General features: G+C 54.2%; 1 protein-coding gene across 12 annotated transcripts in view; it reads right to left on the bottom strand.

Moving 5' to 3' along the window:
* GDPD5 (glycerophosphodiester phosphodiesterase domain containing 5) overlaps positions 1-19,890 on the bottom strand; it is an 87,155-nt gene that overhangs the window by 30,819 nt on the left and 36,446 nt on the right. For 11 of the 12 annotated variants that reach the window (XM_019726456.3, XM_019726460.3, XM_088791560.1 and 8 more), the window contains one exon: positions 9,610-9,786. In XM_019726456.3, coding sequence (XP_019582015.1) covers positions 9,610-9,726 — 117 coding nt within the window. In that variant the 5' untranslated portion in view covers positions 9,727-9,786. Of the gene's footprint in view, positions 1-9,609; positions 9,787-19,598; positions 19,795-19,890 lie in introns of those variants that run through there. The other variant, XM_088791558.1, reaches the window with a different exon arrangement.

Raw genomic sequence — 19,890 nt, 5'->3', positions numbered from 1 at the left:
TAAGACAGAAGCCAGATAGGGGCAGGCTGCATGTGGGAGTCCAGCAACAGTGGGTTTGAGTCCCAGAGTGACCACCTACTGAATGGGTGACCTTGGAGAAGACAGTCATGTATCTTCTGTGAGTGCCAGTGTCCTGCTCTGTAAAATGGGGGCAGCAGTATTGGCGTCCCGCGCAGAGCGGGCCAGGAGGACCTGCAAAGGGTCTGGCGACTGGAGGGCAGGAGGAGTTATTTCTCTTTCCTCTGCCCCTCCCTGAGGCGCATCTGAAATCTGCCTCCTTGACCGCCACTCTTCAGCTGGTTCTCTCATACCACACAGAACAAGTCCCACAAAAAGGCAAGAAATATTGAAGTCAAATGACCAGATCGGCCCTTCTCCCCACTAGCCGCGTGGCTGTGGGCCAATCAAGACCTCAAGCCTCAGCTTCCTCTGTTCACGGGGATGACATCACTTCTACCTCACGGGAAGGCTGCCAGGCCCGAATCAGATTACAGATGGAAGCTGTAAGTCGCCAAATCCACGATCGTTCCTGTAATTATCATCTCGCGTCTGACAGACCTTTAATTATGTGAAGACAGTGATCAAGGCTTCCCCCGCCCCCTGCTCCGCATCAAAATTTTCTGGCTGCTGAGGACAGCCAGTAGATGGCCCATTCTCGGCCCAGGGTGTGTGCCGCGGTCAACAGAGGCAGAGGTCAGGTCTGGCTCTGCAGGAGCCGACGTGGATGGAGGAAGAAGACCCTGGCATGGCAGCCACCCCATCTCATCTCACAGCCCTGCAGCGCTGGCTATGGAGGACAGAGCCCTACGTGAGCGCTTCACAGAGCTGGGGCGTACTCCTCAGAGCCCTCTACTTGCCCCAGTTCATCTCATCCTCTCTAAGCTCTGCAAAGCAGGCAGGATAGTTAGAGGAAACCAGGGTTCAGAGAGGAGAAGTGACTCGCCCAAGGTCATAAAGGGCAAACATAATGGTGGAGCCAGAATTCATACCTAGCTCTGGGTGTCTCCAGTCCCCAACTGTGCCAAATCAACAAAGAGCAGGACGTGTAATTATCCTTGTGTGACAGAGGAAATAGGCTCAGGAGGCCTTGCCCAAGGTCACACAGCAAGACACAGGCAGTGCCAAGGAGGCATCCCTGATTTTCAGATTTAGAAAAGATTTCAGAGATCATCTTGCCTTGTCCTCGAAAGGTCCAATTAAGAAATGGAGAAACTGAGACCCAAAGAAGGGGACTGGCCTAGAAGCATGGACACAGGACTTGTACATGGTAAACTGGTACAGAAATGACAGAGAACCCAACAGAGGCTGTTGGGACATCTGGACATCCATTTGGTAAAACATATCATTAGACCCCTACCTCACACCCACTACCAAGCTAAATGCCAGTGTCTCCCCACCACACTGCTTTCTTCCAGGCATTCTACATACGTGTGCTGACCCTGGGATATAAATCAGGCCTGGACTCCACTCTGAGCAACCCTCACAGATGACTGACCAGCCAATAGGCAGTTCCATTACTAGGAGCGAGTGTGACAAACAGGAATGCATGGGCTGCTTAGAGCACACCGCTGCTTATGGGAGGACGGAAAGTCTAGAGGGCTTCCAGGAAGAGGGGATGCCTGCAACAGAGCTGAACAAAATGGGCTTGCTGGGATGACAAGGTTAGGGAGCCTTGATTCAGGCAGAGGGAGGGAACGGAAGGTGCAAAGGCGCAGAGCCAGGAAGGTTTTGTTTGGGGGAACTGGCTTCTTTTCTTATGGGCTTATAAAGGCTTTCTCTACGTAAGACTGCTAACTTTCATGTATAGTGTATATTTTTTCTTATTTTATCAGTTGACTTTCATTTTACTTATCATGCTTTTTGTATAAAAATTTAAATTTTTATGCAGTCAAATGTATCTTTTCCTTTATAGGTTTTGCCTTTGGTATCATGTTTAAGGAATGTGGCCCAAGGTTATATATCTAACTCATATTTTATACTGGTAATTTCCTGGCTTCATTGTCTACGTTTAAATCTCTAACCCATCTATCTAGTATATCCATCTGTCTAGAGCTCCAAATGGATGTCTACGTGTGTGGAGAGAGAATTGAAAGTCTTATTACTAAAGCATTAAGATTAGAATTTCTTTTACTTTACATCTTCCCAAGTTGCTTGAATTTTCTCAACAAATGTGTGCTTCCTAAATAGAAAAGAAGTTTAAGAATAGGAAAAAAAGCAACACATTTTAATCCATCTGGGATTTATTTTGGTTTGAGGTAAGAGGCAGGGATCTAATTTTACTTTCACCAAATGGATCCTTCGGCTGTGCCTACACCACTTGTGATATTTGCAATAACTCTCACGTGCGTTTAGTACACAGCACATTCTCAGATGTGTGTGGATTGTTTCTAGGTTGTCTGGTCTGCCCGGAGGCAGCCCTCTCCCCACGTGACGACTCTGGCTGGCACGGCCCCTTTCGTCTGGCTAAGCTCTGGCCTGAGACACCCCTGTGGTCTTGGCTCTGTTTCGAGGTCCCTGAGTCTAACTGTGCCCTCAGTACCACACAGCCCTGCAGAGAATGGAGCGTGAAATTGAGGGGTACCTAACAGGTCTGCCCACCTGCGGGCCAGATCTCAGGTACCCAGTTCCTCCAATCACCAGCCTGTTTCACCCTCATCAAGTTCCAAATGGGAGGACTGTTGCACAGAAAAAGCTTAGGAAATGTCAGCTGGGAAGGGTACAGGGAGCTCCTGGAAGGGAAGGATGGGCAGGTCCCAGCAGGAATTACTTTGGCCCTGACACGGGAGATTTGGGGGAGGGGAGGTGTGAGGAGGTTTGAGATGTATGACAGCATTAGGGCTGAGCAGGCAAAGGGATTAGATCCATACCCCAGCCAGCTCCTGACAGCCTAAGAGGCTGGATTTATTTTTCTGGGCTCCAGACAGCAGGGCACTTAGGAGTCTGTCTGCCCTTCTTCTGTTGGGGGGCAGTCAGAGCCACCATTAGGCAGGATAATGGAAGCAGGCCCAGCCTGGGACACCCTGTCTCTCCGCCCATCCTGTGGGTGGCACCGGCCCTCAGGAAGACCTGAGCAAGGTGCTGGAGGCCCTTAGGAGCATTACCCCAGAGCTCCTCAGAGGGCCCTGCCGAGGCCACAGGGCGGGGGGGCCACAGCCCCTGCTGATCCCCCACCAAGCTGTGCCACCGACACTACCCAAGCAGCTGCTCAAGGTGGCCATGAGTGTCATGAACGAGGCTTAGCCGCTTCCCCTGGAGCATGAATGGCCATGCCAGGTACCCTCAGCACCATTGAGAGAGGAGCTGGGTGGGGTGTGGGGGTTTCTGAAGACCAGAGATGGCCTGGTTTTATCACAGAGATAAATCCTCAGCTTTCCGCGCGGCAGCTATCCCGGGCTCTGCCAGCCTCTCCTCTCTCTCTCATAGATGCAATAATGTCATCTCCCGTTTTCTCATCCTCTTAGCAACCCTGTAAGGTTTAAAGGATAAAATGGGGTGTTATCACCCCCATTTCAGAAGTGGAAAAACTGAAGCTCAGAGGGCACCTCTCTGACATGTTGGGCCCCTTTTCCCCAAAGCACCAGAGATGGGAACAGCCACCCCTTTGCAAGTCTGTAGGGAGGACCATTTCCCCCCAAGGTTGGAGCACTGGTCCCTCTGGGATAGGACATGAGGCATGTTGCTATCCCTATCTAACTGCACCCTTGCGGCATGGACTTGTACCTCCATCTAACCCACGAGCAAGCTGAGGCCCAGAGAGGGCCTGGCCTTGCCCAAGGTCACACACTAAATCACTGGAGGAGGCAGGGTAGACTTCAGACTGCAGGTCCCTCGGCCAGGAACGACTGAGCGCTTCTGGCTGGCTCCAGGTACACCCTGGAGCCCATCCCAAAGGCTGCTTCATCCAGGGAGCCCACCTTGATTCCAAGTGGGAATCCACTTTTCCCTGCCCCACATCTCTGTCACAGGCATACATGGTGTTGACAGAACAGGGAGGTAGGGAGACAGCTGGGAATCCTTCTGCCCACTGGCAGAGCCCAAGCCCAGCTCCAAGGATAGCCTGGGAGGTCCTGCAGCTGAACCAGCACCCTGCCCTGCCCGCCACAGCCAGGAGCAGGGGAATGCGGCACTCCCCTAACTCCTGCGACCTCACTGGGGTCCTGTTCTACACACGATTGGCACCATGGCGGGCACATTCCCTACTGCTTCCTCACTCGCTCTTCAACTCACCACTCGGTCATCCCTCTGGTCCTTGCCTGAGCCCCTCCTGTGAGCCTGGCCCTGCCCTAGAAACAGAGTCCAGTGGAAGACACAGAAAGTCACAACCCACATGGGCAGCCCAGGCCCAAGGAGCTGCTGGAGCCCAGGGAGGGAGGGAAGAAGGGAAACAGGCCTGACTTTTTGTTGGGGGAGGGGGGGAGTACTTCTTAGAGGAACAGACATTTGTAATTATCCCTGAGAGGGCGAGACAAGAGAGAAAGAGGATTCCAGGCAGAGGGGACAGTGTTGTGAAAGGGTGAGGTGATCCTGGGAGGCTGCAGGGGCCTGTGTGGAAGGGGGCAGAGGGGTGCTATGGATTTCCGCACAGCAGGTGTCTTCCTGCTCCCATAGTAGGATGCAGACAATTGGGGGCGGGGAGATTTATTTTGTCTGCATTTCACCCACTAGTCTTGGACTCCATTGAGACCACTTTCCGTCTCTCACTCACCACGGGCCACAGCATGGTTGCCATCTCCAGGAATGGCCTCACCCAGCCAGGCTGGAAATCCTGGGATGTGGGAGCTTCATCAGAGACTCTCAATCTCTTACACAGTCAGACCTCCCAGGTGTCTGTAGAACCCCTCCCTCTGCTCCCTCCTGCATCCCCCTTCCCCAGGCGGAGGCCTCAGCCTTTCTCATCTGGCTCCCTGCCCTCCCCACCTTCCTCACTGTGCATTCTCCATGATTTAACTGGAGTGGTCCTCGCACAGCCCAGGTCTGACTGGGCTCCCACCGCCCAGCACAGAGGACAGGCTGCTACCGCCCAGCACAGAGGACAGGCTCCCACCGCCCGGGTCGGAGGACAGGCTCCCACTGCCCAGGACGGAGGACAGGCTCCCACCGCCCGGGTCGGAGGACAGGCTGCCACCGCCCAGGATAGAGGACAGGCTGCCCAGCACAGCTCCAGGCAACACCCTGCCCTCTTCACACCAGAGTCACACTGGGGTCGAACGGTTTTCAGTTCCTAAACACATGACTCTCTATACACGCAGCTCCCTCTGCCTGGAGCACTTCCCCACTCTGGAGTGACAAGACTAACTCTCTCAGACACCAGCTCAGGCAAGCTTTGATGCCTGGGGTTCCCCCACCTCCACCCCCCACCACTTGGCAGTGATCACCTGGGTGGTCTGGGTATGTTGGTCTTGTCTGATCCCCCAGCCACCTGAAAGCTTCAAGGGAGGGGGACCAGGTCTGATACACATGTGACCCTCTCTGGGCCCAGAACAGATATTAAGACAGGTTTGTTGATTGAATAAGTAACCAGTGCATCCCAGACAAGCCTGGTATGGAACAGGGGAGAGGGCGCAGGACCGGGGGTGCAACTAAGGGCAGTACAGGCTGTGCCTTCAGCTCCTCAGCTTGAAGAAGTCACCAACTCTTCCTGGAGCCCCATCTGTAAGACGGAGGGGGTCACACAAGCTCAAGATGGCCTTCCAAAGGGAAACTACTCCAGAAGTGCAAGAAAGCTGGCTGGCACAGTCTCCTTCAGCATCAGGCTGGGAAATTCTTCCAGGCATCTGACCTGTATCCCTCTTGCCACAGAGAAGCTGGTTTTGACACTGCTGCCTCCCATAGACGCACATCTTGGGGGGGGGGGGGGCTATGGGGACGGCCTGAGAACTGTCTTCTGTCCTGCCCATCCCTTTCCTCGCTATGGAGTGAGCGGCCTCCTGCTAGGCTCTCCCCCTCCCTGGGCTGGGGACAGGAGAATAGGTCATTTCACCTCTTAGTCTCCGGTTTCCTTATTTGTCAAGTGTGTGTCCTGCGGGGAGGAGACAGTGTGAGCAAACTGTACTGCAGGGCCAGAAGCTCGTCAGGGAAACACGAGGAAACAGAGGGTCCCGAGTGTGACATTCAAGACCCTCCCTATCTTCTCCCACTAGTCCTGGTCCCGTGCGCTTTCTCCTCCATCAGGCAGCTTCCCACGTCCTCCCCGGCCCTCCTTTCTTCTCCTTGTAAGCTCTCATGTAAAACCACCCAGACTCAGAACACACGAGTCCTCCTCCAGCTTCCTGAGGTTCTTGCTGCAAATCTATCATGGAGCCCAGGTGTGACATGGTGTTAAGCCTCGATTTCTCCTTCCATAAATGGGGCACCACAATTAAACATGCCCCAAAAGGGTGTTATAACAGTCAACAGGGCAATGCATGTAAGCCACATGCTCCCTGCATACAATACACACTCAAGTGTTAACTGTAACTCTTACTCTCACACTTTATTTCCCAGCGTGCCAATGAGACGAAAATGCTTCTGTGGCTCACCACCTGTCTTTCACCTCATTTCACAGAGGTTGGCTTCACAGAAGAACTTGACCCCAGGCTTCTCTGATTTGGGAGATGCAGGGGGGTCTCCCCCAAGAGGACCTGAGGGGAGGCAGTGCTTGGGTGGGGTGGGGGCCAGGAAAGAGGTCCCCAAAGGAGGAGAGGAAGGTGGGGATGAGAAGAGGCGCAGGCCCAGAGTCGGGCTCCCTTGCCAGGGGCCTCTCCTCTATACCAGGCCCCATCGTCTCCCCTTTCCCAACCCAACCTGTGCTCCCGGAACTCACTCATGGGCTTCAGCTTGTTTGGCAAAATTTGCAGAGCACCGCCTCTGAGCCAGCCCTGACTTCGAGACACCAGACAGCTGTTTCCTTCACTGTGTCAGGCCAGGGAGACCAGCCCCCCATCTCAGGGGAGGGAGGGAGGGACGAGGGAGAGAAAAGAGAAGAGCAGAGAGAGAGTGAGAGAATGGGTGAGCGGACTGAGGCTGGAGCCCAGGAAGTGGGAAGGGAAGCAGGAGCAGAGGGAGTGACGGGGAAGAGGGAAGGAGGAAGCCTGGGGTCACCTGAGGGGAGCTCAGCCCTTCCCACAGAGGCCCTGCATCCAGAGCTGCTGCAAAACCCTCTCCCCTCTCCCAGGCAAGCTGGCGTGTGGCCTCCTGAGGCCCTTTCTGCTTTTGTCCCAGACCTCGTACCCCAGACTGTGGCATTTGCAGAACCTGCACTGCTCGGGCTCCCAGTCATCTCAAAACCGGTCTCAGCGAACCACTTCCTCCACCCTGGGCCCTGTGCTGGCCACAGCCAAGACCTATCACTTCCTGACTCTGCAGCCTACGACTGGCTGGCCCTGAGCCCACCAGGGGATGTACACCTGGGAGATATGTATGTCCTGGGAGATACACCTTCCTCCAGCATCTACTCCAACGGCCACGGGGCTTCCTGCTTGGGAGCTCAGCCATCCTTATCCTCCTTCCTTGGCCTCAGCTGTCTCCCCACCCTCCAGCTCCACCCCCACCATGAGTGTTTGGACCTACACCGCTGGGCCAGAGCTCTGCCCCTCACCAGCTGTGTGACCGCAGCCCAGTCACTGACATTCTGGCTTCAGTTCCCTCACGTGAAATGGTGGCCACGAAACCTAGCTCATGGGCTTGCTGGGAGAAATACGAATGGCAGTGTGTCAGTGTTCAGCAAAGCGCCTGGTGCAAGACACAGCGGGTGCAGGTTGGCTGCTGAGCTTCTGATTTTCCCAACACAGGGAGGCCCTGCTGCCTGCCCCAAATCTCTGGGGAGAACGGAGCTCAGCATAAAGCAGAGTGGCCGAGGACTTCTAAAGTCTTAGCCCAACCCCGCTTCCATTTCAGAGATGGAGAGGCCAAGGGTTGGGAGTCAGGAATGACTGGTCTTAATGACTAGTCACAGCTAGCACTGTGCTGGTCACTTCCTGTTGCTATGGCATGCCATCCGCCCAGCAGCTCCTTGAGAGGGGTGTAGACTATTTCACAGGCAAGACAGCTCAAAGTCAAGTAGGCACTGTGAATGAAGAAGGGGCTGTGACAAATCGAACTAAAAGGAACCTCACAGGGTGATCTGATCACAAGTTCCTAACTGGGCAGGTCATGGTGGGGAGTCACATCCTAGGCCTGTAACTTCTTTAGAAAAAGGTTTATCTTTGCCTTAAGCGAGCCCTGTCCACTGTTTCTGTGCATCTAGGTTAACACACCTTTGAAAAGCCTCTTTTCTGGACCCCTGGGAAGAGTAACCACCCTCAAGAGAGCACATAATCGATCCTGTAATCTAATCCCCACCGTGTGTTCTCCCACCTTCATGTAATCTTTCCTCCTTAATTCCAAATGCATTGAAGAAGCTGCAAACCTGTTATTCTCCAGAACATTTGAGATCTTGTTTCCTGGCACTGTCATCAGTTAGGCTCAAATCCACTCTAATAAAAATTCTCTACAAGTTTGCACATTTCTTATGTCGACAGTACAAGTAGAAGAGGCACAACTGGGAACTGAGGTCTGTCTAACTCCAGCCTGCATCACTGTGGGGGAGACCCCATATGTAGAGAGAAAAGGCTGCCCCAGCAGTGCGGGGCCCTGCCCTGTGGCCTTGGCCAGGCCCCATCCTCTCCCTGGCCTCAGTGCAGCTCATGGCCTCTGTGCTGAGAGTGGGGACATGGCCACGCACGAGGCCAGGAGCTCACCAGGTGGTACCTGCTTCTCACCATGTGGGGATCACGAATCCAGGCTCCTGACTCAGTCTAGCATTGTGTCCCTCACCATCACAGGCAGAGAAGGAGGGCACACAGGGGACACTCTTCCCCAACCTTCCTATCCAGACGGCCCTGTGATGCCTGCTCTCTGACCTTCAGCCGCCACTCCCACCCTTGGCATTCCTGCCTGTTTTGGGATGGGCTGAATTTGGAGGCTGGCTGCTTTGTACAGACAAGGAGAGAAGAGGAAAGTTGTTTTTCAGGTAGCAAAGCTTTTAGATAAACACAATTTATCTCTCGCTCTCCATTCCCTCTTAAAGGAATTGGGTTCCTTCAGAGAAGAAACTAGATTCACTGGCTGATAGCGCCCCAGGGATGAAGTGCAGCTCAGAGTCTGGACAGTGGAGCTGAGCACCGGAGGAGGCTTTCTTTATCTGGCTGAGCACCTGCTGCCAGCTCTGGCAGGCCTGTGGCTCAGGTGACTGAGCCCTGGTGCCAGGGCCTCGCCCTCCCAGCTCCTAGACCCCCCTCCTCGCCCTTGTCTCCAGGCACCCCACCTGCTTGCCTACGCGTCTAGATCTGCCAGCAAGCTGAGGACTTCTGCTCACCTTGGAGTTTCTCCCCTGGAGCGCCCCTCCCTGCCCAGTCCCCATGCTGTCGGAGGGAAGTTACCAACTGGCTGTACCCCATGATGGGATGGCCATACCTCCCTACTCAACGGGACTTAAGGATTGCCATGGGCCCATTTGACAGAGGGAGAATGGAAATCCAAAAGGGGCACTGACCGGTCCAGAGCCACACAGTAGGGGGACAGAGCTGACACCCCTCCCCCCAGGCTCTGGGGCTCCCTGGGTCTCTTTAACCCAGTCCTAGGGGGGCTCACCGGTGTGGTGTCATCATGGGAGCGCTGGTAGCGTTTCCAGCGACAGCCGTAGATGCCTGTGAGGCAGGAGAGGCACAGCTGGGGCTCGTAGTACTGCAGGGGCTGGTGTCTCACCATGCTCGTGCCCGAGGCCCTGGCGCCCGGCCCTCAGGAGCCCATGGAGGCCCCAGGCTGGTCCTGCGGGAGGAAGCACAGGTCTGTGAGGGGGGGAAAGTAGGGGGTCAGTCCCACAGAAAAGGTCATGGTAGCCTCGGTCAGGGTGAGTCAGCCTCTGCAGAGCTCTGCATGGGTCCCAGTCCCACCTGGAGTCAGAGGCACACCCTTGCAGATCTCCCAGGACAGTCCCCTGACACCCACCCCTGCTCGACCCACAAGCCCTCCTCCAGCCGCACTGGCTCAGCACACGCTGCTGCTCCCTCTGCCCAGTGCTCTTCCCTGAGAACCCCATGTGGTGCCCTCTGTCCCCTCCTCTCCTCAGGTCTTTCCTCCAATGTCCTCGTGTCAACCAGACTTTCCCAAGTCACCTTCTGTAAAACTGAAACTCCTTCCCACACTCTCTCAGCCATTTTTAGCTTTATTCTCTCAATCATGTTCTCAAACGTAATTTACTTACTTTGTTTCTTGTCTGACTGCCCCACTATAATGTGAGTTTCATAAAGGCAAGGATTTTGTCTGTTTCATCCTCTGTTATGTTTCCAGGAGCTAAAACAGTGCCTAGCACATCGTAGACTTTCCAAATAAATGTTTTAAAATAAATGATCATAAAAGCTCACATGTAGTGAGCACTTAAAATATTCCAGGCACTGTGTGAACACTTTATATTCATTGTTCCATCTCACTGTCACTATACCTGGCAGGGACTGTGCCCTAAACCTATTTGATAATTGAACAAACTGAGGCTGAGAGAGAGAAGCGGGGCAGAGCCTGGCCTGTGGTCACACAGTTGGGAATCTGCTCTGGTGCCCGAAAATGTTCATTCCTTCAGGCTCAGGGAGACCCAGCCTGGTGGGGCCCGTGGGAGGTTAGTGGAAGAATGGCAGGTGTGTTTCAGCTTGCGATGCCACCAGGAGCAACTGCCCCAGCCCTGCTTGGTGCCCTGGAGATACCTGCTGGGGCTCAGCCTCCTGGCGCCAGCAATGGCCAAGTGTGGCCCTAGGCTTGGGCACCTCACACACCCTGATGTCAGGTATTATCTGATCCTCAACACCCACCACTGTTATTATTGCCCCATTTTACAGATGAGAAGCCTGGGGCTCAGAGCTGCAAAATGATTTGCCCAAGGAGTCTGGACTCAACTCCTGGTCTGTGGAACTCCGGAAACTTGAAGCCATTTGTTCTGGATCAGACCCCGTCCTAGGCCCTGGGGACAACGTGAGCAGAACAGACATAGTGATTGTCTTAGGACCCTCGTAGCACTACTGAGGGGCACGACCAGCCCCTGACTAGGCACCAGGCACCGTTCCAAGTGCTCCATGCACTAACTCTAACAGCAAATAATGGGGGATCATTATTTCTTTATTGAGATATAATTCACACTCCGTAAAATTCACCCTTTTAAAGTGTACAATGCAGCACTTAGCATATTCAGTTTTCAGGACCGTCACAAAGTTGTGCAACTATCACCACTATCTAATTCCAAAGCCCTTTCATCATCCCAACAAAAAACTCCATACCCATTAGCAGTCACTCCCCCACCTACCCTCCTTCCACCCCGGCCCCGGACAGCCAGTCATCTACTGTCTGTCTCTACGGATGCGTCTAATATGAACATTTCATATAAATGGAATCACATAATACATGCCCTTTTGTGACTGGCTTCTTTTACTTAACATAATGTTTTCAAGGTTCGTCCATGTTGTAGCATGAATCAGTATTGCATTGCCTTTTAGGGCTGAATAATATTCCATTGTACAGAGATACCATTTTATCCATTCATCAGCTGATAGACATTTGGGTTTTTAATACTTTTTGGTTGTTACGAATAATGCTGCTGTGAACAAGTTTTTGTGTGAATGTATGTTTTCATTTCTCTTGGCTATATACTTTGGAACGGAATTGCTGGGTACCTGTGTGTAACTTTCTGCGGAACTGCCAAAGCCATTTTCCAAAGCAGCTCCACCATTTTACAGTCCCAAAGTGTTATCGTTACCATCCCCATTTTACAGACGAGAAAACTGAAGCACAGAAAGGTTTAGCCATGTGCTGTAAGTCACACAGCAGAGCCAAGTGGTCTGGCTCCAGGGGCCTTGCTCTCACCCAGGGGTTGGCAAACTAACTTATGGGCTATATCCGGCCAGCCACCTATTTTTGTATAGCCCACAAGCTAAGAATGGTTTTCTACATTTTTAAATGATTTAGGGGGAAAAAATCAAAACAAGAACACATTTGTGACACAGGAAAATTATATGAGAGTCAAATTTCCGTGTGTCCATAAATAAAGTTTCATTGTCAAAGGGTCAAATTCATTCAATTATATGGCTGCTTTAACTGTCACTGCAGCGTTGTGTAGTTATGACAGAGCCCGTATGGCTCACAAAGCCTAAAATACATACTGCCTGGCCCCTTCACAAGGAATGTTTGCTGACCCCTGCAGCCACAGGCCTATCATGGCTCATAAGTGCAGCGCAGGATGGAGAGAGTAGAGGGAGGCCGTGGGCATTTACTGTGGGCAGGGAGGGTCAGGGCATGCTTCCTGGAGGCAGCACTGAGCTGAGGCCTGTGAGATACGCTCCTCTGCTGCCTCTCTCTAAATACCCAGGGCTGTACCACAGGGGTGCGCTGGGCTTCAGACCCACCCACAACTTCCACCTCTGGGCCTCACTCACAGCCTCTGCCGACCGGCCCCTGCCCCCACTCCCACCCCCACCAAACGCTATCCTCAGCACAGGGATGGTAGCCTTCAGTCTGAGCCGGGAGATGCATTAGGGGCTTGCTGGGAACACGGACTGACCCGGTGCCTCCTAATGGCTGGGAACTGTCTGCTGCAGCCGCCATGCCCATGGCTCCCTGGGGACTGGTGTGGATCACGGTGCAGCTGCTGGGGATTCTCTGAGCCAAGCCAAGCCCAGGCCTTGGGGGGACAGTAAGGCATGGGGATGCTGCTGTAGGCGTCTTAGCTCCTGTGGGGTGGGGAGGACTGGGGAGCAGATGGGGGATGCTCTCAGCTTTACTCAGCTAGATCGCACCCTATGCACCCCCAGGTTAGGGCCCCCACTATCAGGCCAACCACCATATCTGCCCCCACCTCCCCAGGAAGGGAGGAGGCAGCTGATACGTAAAAAGAGGCCTGGATTCACCCCGTGTCAGCCACTGACTTGCTCTGCGGCTGCGGCCTCTCAGCTCTTCGCTGAGCCTTGCTTTCTGAATGTGAAAAATGGGGTAACAGCCTTTGCCTGGACTTCTATAGGAAACTGGTTGCAGTGGGGCGGCGGGCCAGGAGGGCACGTGGCTGCAATGACTGAGGTACAGCAGGTGAGCGTTCTGTGAACAGGGGCCCATACCCAGGTTCCCTGGCCCTCACATTCCCTTCTCAGGACCCCAACCCTGGGACTAGTTCCCATATGTCCTCTGCCCTCCCCTGCTCCCCCTCCCCCACAAGTGAGCATTACAATCCACTAAGGAATGGAAATTCCATTTCAGATCTGGAAAAGAGGGAAGGAGAACTGCCTGCACCAGGCTTGAGTCCAGGACCCCGCTGATGGCGGCTCTTGGACGCGCCTCACCCCAGACGAATTGTCACACTACTCATAACTTCAGGGGCATCTTTGGGAGGCAAACCTCTTTTCTTTCCTCTTCATGTTCTCCTGGGACCATCTCGTCTACTCCCACGGCTTCAGTTACCAGGCGCAGCCAAGGCCACCCAATCTCTACCTCTCCATTGAGATAGCAGGCTCCTGGCTGTCTGGGGGTGGGGGTGGGGGTGGGGTGTCACCCAGGCCCTGCAAACCCAGCATGGCCCCGCTGACCTTCTCACCACCCCCAAGCTGCTTCTAACATCTCTCAAAGCCCTTTTCTCACCATTCCCTTGGCCACTGCCCTGGGGGCAGGGGGGGGGGGCGGCGGGAGGGGGCACTGCCCACCAATCCAAGCTCTCACCTGCAGCCAGAGTGAGCTTTTTAACAGGCACATGACCGGATGGGGCCTGTCCAGCTCCTCCAGCCTCACCACTCCAGAACTTGTCCCTTCATTTGATTGACACTTCATGACCCTTTGACCCTTAGCTCAGATGTTACCTCCTCCAGGGAGCCTCCCCTGAGCCCTACACTTGGTTAGAGTGCTCCCAGGCCTCCCATAGCCCTGGGCATCGCTGACTCTTCCTGGGCCCCCTGTGCGAGTACTGTGCATATGTCCCTTTCCCCCATGGGCTGGCCTGAGTTATTCCCCTGTCCCCAGTGGAGAGTCCAGGGCGGCAGAGGAGGAAGCACAGGGGGCTTCCTGGACTATATGCCCGAGGAGGCCTGGAAGGTCTGCTAACAGAGATGGGCTGTTCACTAGTCATTAGGACAAGCTTCCAGAGCCCAGACTCTCCCTCCTCCCCCACTCCCCTTCCTGCCAGGCTAATGGCATTACTTAGGATCAATTGATTTCTCCAAGCCGTCTCCCAGGGCTGCTGATATCAGCCAAGTTCCCAAGACATCCCCTTCCTGGAGCTCCTGCTGGCTCTGGGACAAGAGGAATCCCCCACCACTGGGCCTGATGCTCGTTCCAGGGCCCCCCCCTCAGCCCACAGTCCCGGTTTCTCTCTGAATTCCTGGTCCCTGCCCTGAACTTCCAAAGCCTCTGGTTTACACAGGGAAGGGCCTTCCAGGTGTCCAGGACTGAGATGCAGTGAGCACCCACTATGGAGCTTGCAGGGTCCTCTCCCACCCTGACATCCCGGGAAGGCACCTGACCCACTTCCCTGTTCTTCCTCCCTCCTGTGACCGCCAGGCTGCCAGGCCCTTACTGCCCCCAGATCCTGCTGCCTCTGGCCCCAAGTCCACGCCCTTTCCTGAGAAAGAATCTCAGGCCAGGTGTCAGGGCCTGAGTTCCAGCCTGTCTATCTCACCTGACTTGCTATTTGACTGCAGACAGGTCACTAGCTCTCTCTGAGCCTTACTTTACCCATCTGAGAAATGGGAAGTAGATGGAGTAACATATAAAGGGACCCAAGGCTGCGACAAAAAGAAAGAAAACGGGGCAGCTGGTTTGCTCAGTGGTCAGAGCGCAGTGCTCATAACACCAAGGTCGCCGGTTCGATTCCCACATGGGCCAGTGAGCTGTGCCCTCCACAACTAGATTGAAAACAAGGACTTGACATGGAGCTGATGGGTCCTGGAAAAACATAGTGTTCCCCAATATTACCCAATAAAAATGAAAAAAATAAATAAATAAAACACTGATACATGCTACAACATGAATCTTGAAAAACATTATGATAAGTGAGAGAAGGTAGTTACAGAAGGTGGTGTGGGGCTTGCTGGGCCCACACTGAACATTGTACCTGTGTCATCTTTTGAGGACAACCTTCCAAGTTGAGTGTGACAGGCTTCTGTTAAAGTTTAGAAACATGGGTCCCAGGCAAATCGATGAACAAACTGTCGTCCATCCAGACAATGGAATATTATTCAATGAGAAAAAGAGATGCACTATCAAGCCACAAAAAAACATGAAGGGACCTTAAAAGCATATTGCTAAGTGACAGAAGCCAATATGAAAAGGCTACATACTGTATGGTTGCCAGGGGTTAGGGGCGGGGAGTGCAGGGGATTTTTAGGACAGTGGAACTATTCTGTATGATACTGTAATGACGAACACGTCATCCTACATTTGTCAAACCCCATAGAATACACAACACAAAGATGAACCCTAATGTAAACTAAGGACTTTAGTTAATAATATTGTATTAACGTTGGCCCATTAGTTGCAACAAACGTCCCACCCGAATATAAGATGTTAATAATGGGAAACCGTGGGGTGGAGGAGGGAGAACATATAGGAACTCTCTGTACTTTCCGATCGGTTTTTCTATAAACCTAAAACTGTCCTTAAAAATGTATTTAATTTAGGTATCTATAACGATTGATGAATAGATAAGCAGACCCAAGACATTAAGTGATTTGCCCAAGGCTAAACAGCTAATGGGGCAGAAGGATTTGAAACCAGGGCTGCCAGTCCTAAAATTGTTCCACAGTACCAGCCCCACCGGGGGTGGGGGGTGGGGTGTGCCCACGTTTCTGCCGCCTTCCATGTCTATGCCAGCTACAACATCTGGGTCACTGCAAATTGCACCTCTAGGGGCCAAACTCAATATTTTGGTTGGCACCAGGGGAACAGGGGCATGGACTGGAGCCATGAACCCCGGAGAGGAAAAGGGAACCCCCACCCCCACCCCACATCGGGCACAGGGCTCGGGTTGGCAGAGACCTGACCCTTCCCAGCAGCCTGCCAGGGCCCCAAGGAAGGAGGCAGGACACGCATACGGAGAAGGAACCGCTCCCTTTCTTGGCTGTGGCTGCCCTCACTGGGGCCTCAACCCCAGCCCAGCCCTGGGACTGACAGGCTGAGGTTGAGCTCAGCCACCAGCAGGCGGGGTGACCTCCCCCTGGCCTCTGGCCTCGGCTTTCCCAGCTGTATCACGGGAGGACCTGAACACTACCAGATGATCTCCGAGGACCTTTCGGGCACTCAGCTTCTAGAACACTTCTCCCCCTCCTCTCTCCTCATTCCCAGGAGAAAAGCAGAGATGGGACAGCACAGGGAGGAGGGAAGGACCATCCCACGGTCCTTGACCAGTCTGAAGGGAAGAGCCCCCTACATTCCTCGGGGCCCTGAGCCTGCCACTGACTGGAAAAGTTAAAATAAGGATGAGAGCTGCAGGGAGGCCTGCGACAACTTTAGAGACCTCGTCACCCTCAGCCCCAGGCCAGGTGCCTCTACCATCTTTGACAGAGACCGAGGTACAGGAGTCATGGCCTGAGTAACTCACAGTGATGACGCCAAACTTCACTGAACGTAAAACTCAAGGCTTTTAAGGCCATAGTGACTCCTTGCCACCGTGTGGGGAACATGGCCTCGGAGCAAGACCAGGGGCTCCCTGTGGTCCTTCCTCACTGCTTTGCCCATTCCGTCCCAGCGTAGGTGTGCCTGTGAAGCCATCTTAGCTCTGGGCCCCTCTGCCCATCCTTCAGGCCTGCAAACTCCTCCTCCTGTCAGCTCAGGTGGCCCCTCCTCCAGGAAACCCTCCCTGCTTGTGTCAGGGTCTTCTAGACCCACAGCTCCTGTGCTCCCTTGGGTCCTAGCACTGATCACTGCACAGCGGCTTCCTGGGGAGAGTAGGATCTAAGCGGAATTCAGAAATAAGGGAGGTTTGTAGCCCAAAGGGAAGAAGGGGGCTCTAGGTGAAGGACTAGCACACGGAAAGCATGGTGGCAGGGAGTGGGGAAGCAGGGCCTCTCCCAGGGCCAAGGGTGTCCCCAGGTTCCAGACAGCAAGTTAGCCCCTTGTGGGTTCCATCTGGTAGTGGTGGGAGGTGGGGGGTCTGCTGCCAACAGGGTCCTCCTGCTCTCTGGGGGCTCAGGGTCAGCAGGGAAGCCCCGAAACAGCTCATCAGCTGGGCTGTTTCCCCCAAACTAACAACCAAACCCAAATGACAAGATAAATCCCTGGTGAGGTGTGGGGGAGGTGTGTGCTAATTCTGGGACTCCCATTCTCTGAGGCCTGAAAACACTAGAGAAATGTGGGACCGGCCAATCCCAGACCCCTCCCTGCCACCTCCAGCACAGCCTTAGCTTTTGAGGCACGCTCACAGATTGGCTCTATTTCTCGTTGTATGGGCCTCATCAGATAGTTTGAATTGAGAGATCTGGGCTGCCACCACCACACTGTGGCCCTGGGCAGGTCACTCCACTTCTCTGGGCCTCCGAGAAAGCCCTAGATTCTACCGAAATCGGGAGAGAAGGTGGGCTGACACAGGGCAGGAAGGCAGTCTGTCACTGAGGCAGCTGCCAGCAGAGAGAGGTTGGCAGAGGAGGTGCCTGGTGGGAGGCCTGGGAGGGAAAAAACGACAGGGTGGGCCAGCACTCTGTCCTCCTGTCACCTGTGCTCATTCTTTGGGAAAAAGGTACTCAATGGCTGAGGCGGGGGCTCAGCAGGAACCCTCAAAGTATCAATCATGTCATAATTAGGGCCATTGATCTCTTTCCAAGGCCGTGTCAGAGCCTCCCGCTTACCCGCTTACCCGACACTTGGGTCCTGAGACACCTCTGACTGCTCTTCCTCTGGGGAGCAGGCCAAGGCTGACGCAGCACAAGGCAGGCTGGCTTCACCCCAGACGTGAGCTCTCCAGTTCCTCTGCCCCTCCTGCTGCCCTCTCGCAGGAAGTGTTCCCTGCTTCTCCCAGGGAACTGTGGTCTCTGGAACCATCCGTCCCATACCGAAGGCTCTTTAGCTCATTCAGTAAATGTTTAAGAAGCTTCCACTCTGTGCCAGGCACGGCTGGGAGCCAAAAGAGATTCACAGAGAACCAGACATGGACCTTTCTTTGAGGGGAACGACCTCATGGAGAAACAGCAGCTACAATGATAACCACATGCCCAGTGGTTTCCAGCTGATAAAGAGCCTCCCCACACACTGGCTCATTGAAGCATCTCGCCAGCTGCACAGGTAAGTACCAGATCCTCCGTTTACAGAAGAGGGGGGAAGGCTGGTGGAGGTCGGGATAGGGCTGTTGAGCCACACCCACAGCAAGGCCCTCGGGGGACAGACCCGCATGTTTGGGGCTACAGGCTGGACAGGAGCCAGGATGAGGACCCCGCCCAGGGGCCTTGGGTTTTCCTGGTACAGAAAGCACCTGTCTTTCCCAAGTCAGGGCTATGAGCTTGGGCAGAGTAGTCACCAGGTGTGACCTGACCTTGCCTAGAGAGCAGAGCTTAGCATCTCAGACTCAAAATCTCCAGCTGCAAACTCTCTAAACCAGAGTATTAGAATCACCTCACTCAAGACTCATATAATTATGGAATCCTGGTTTAACCCAACAGGAATCTTGGAACTATCCCTGGATTTCAGACTATTAAAGTCTTCAAATGTCAGCACCAGGAAAGCCCTGGAGCCATTCCATCCAGCCTCCCTTCCCACGCAGAAATCCCCAGGATAGCTCCTAGACGTGGTTCCCCAGCAGACTGGCCTGCACAGGCTTGTATACTCTCTGTGACAGGCCCCTGCCTCCCTGGAGGGCCGAGTGGTTCCCTCCTTAAGCAAGGACTGCAGGAGGGCCCTCCGACACAAGCAGCCTGCCCCCTGCCACCCGCCCTCCCCCCCAAAGAAACCCCCCCAAAACTGGCACTGACAGGTTCTTCCTGAAGCAGGCAGAGTGAACAAATATCCCCAGGGCCTCTGGTGGGGCCTCAAGGGCCAGCCCAGGGCCTGGTAAGGGGGGAGACTCTCCCATCCTCTCACCCTGGGGTGACACCCCAGACCCTCCTAGGAGCCAAGTGATTCTTTCAGGCTGGCTTTTTCCAAAGCCTCTCCCTGAGTCCCAGGGAAGGGGTGGGGGGGGGGGGTGCCCGAAAGAGAGGAGGAGAAGAAGGAGGAAGCTGAGTCTGGCAGAGACTTGCACGGAGCAAACTTGTCTCTGACTAGTTTTTGCCCCTGAGGGAATGGAAAGCAATGATTTATTTTATTTATTTATGTAAAATGAAGTTATTATACAAACAGCCTTCCCAAACAGGCCCTGGGGTGAGAAGAGAAGCCAGTCCTACCATTTAAGGAGTCTCTCTTGCTTCCTTCCAATCACACCTACCTGCCTCCCCTCCCCTCCCCCCCTGCCCCTCCTCACACTGCACTGCTCCGAGCGCCCCACACTACCCACCTTCCCACTGCCACGCCTTTGCTCATACTGGGCCCTCTGCCAGGAAAGCCCTCCCCATCACCCCATCCTAACAAATGGACCCTGTGCAAAGCTTGGTCTGACACCCCCACGGAAGCCCATTGCCTCCTCCCTTTGTGCTCACATCATCTGGCAGAGCTTGGAAGACGTGATCACAGGCCTCTGTGCACAGTAATTATCCGCTTCCGCGGCGGCCTTGCCCACCAGGCTGAGAGCTTCCCCAGGCAGAGACTTCTGATCCACTCAGCCAAGCTTTCCTGAAGAGCCACAGGGTCTGTGGCCCTGCGCCGGGAGATGGAGACGAGACAGCTCAGTCCCCACCCCTGCTGAGGACTCACTGGGCAGAGAACCCGTATTCCTGCACTGGGCCAGCACTAAGGAGGCGCCCGTTTATTTGTCAGTCAGAAAACCTGGTT

This window comes from Rhinolophus sinicus, chromosome 14 (genome assembly GCF_057876585.1).
Source record: "Rhinolophus sinicus isolate RSI-liver-muscle chromosome 14, RSI-T2T, whole genome shotgun sequence".
NCBI lineage: Eukaryota > Metazoa > Chordata > Mammalia > Chiroptera > Rhinolophidae > Rhinolophus > Rhinolophus sinicus.
Note: the sequence above shows the minus strand (reverse complement) of the source record. Positions and strands in the feature narration are given on the sequence as shown.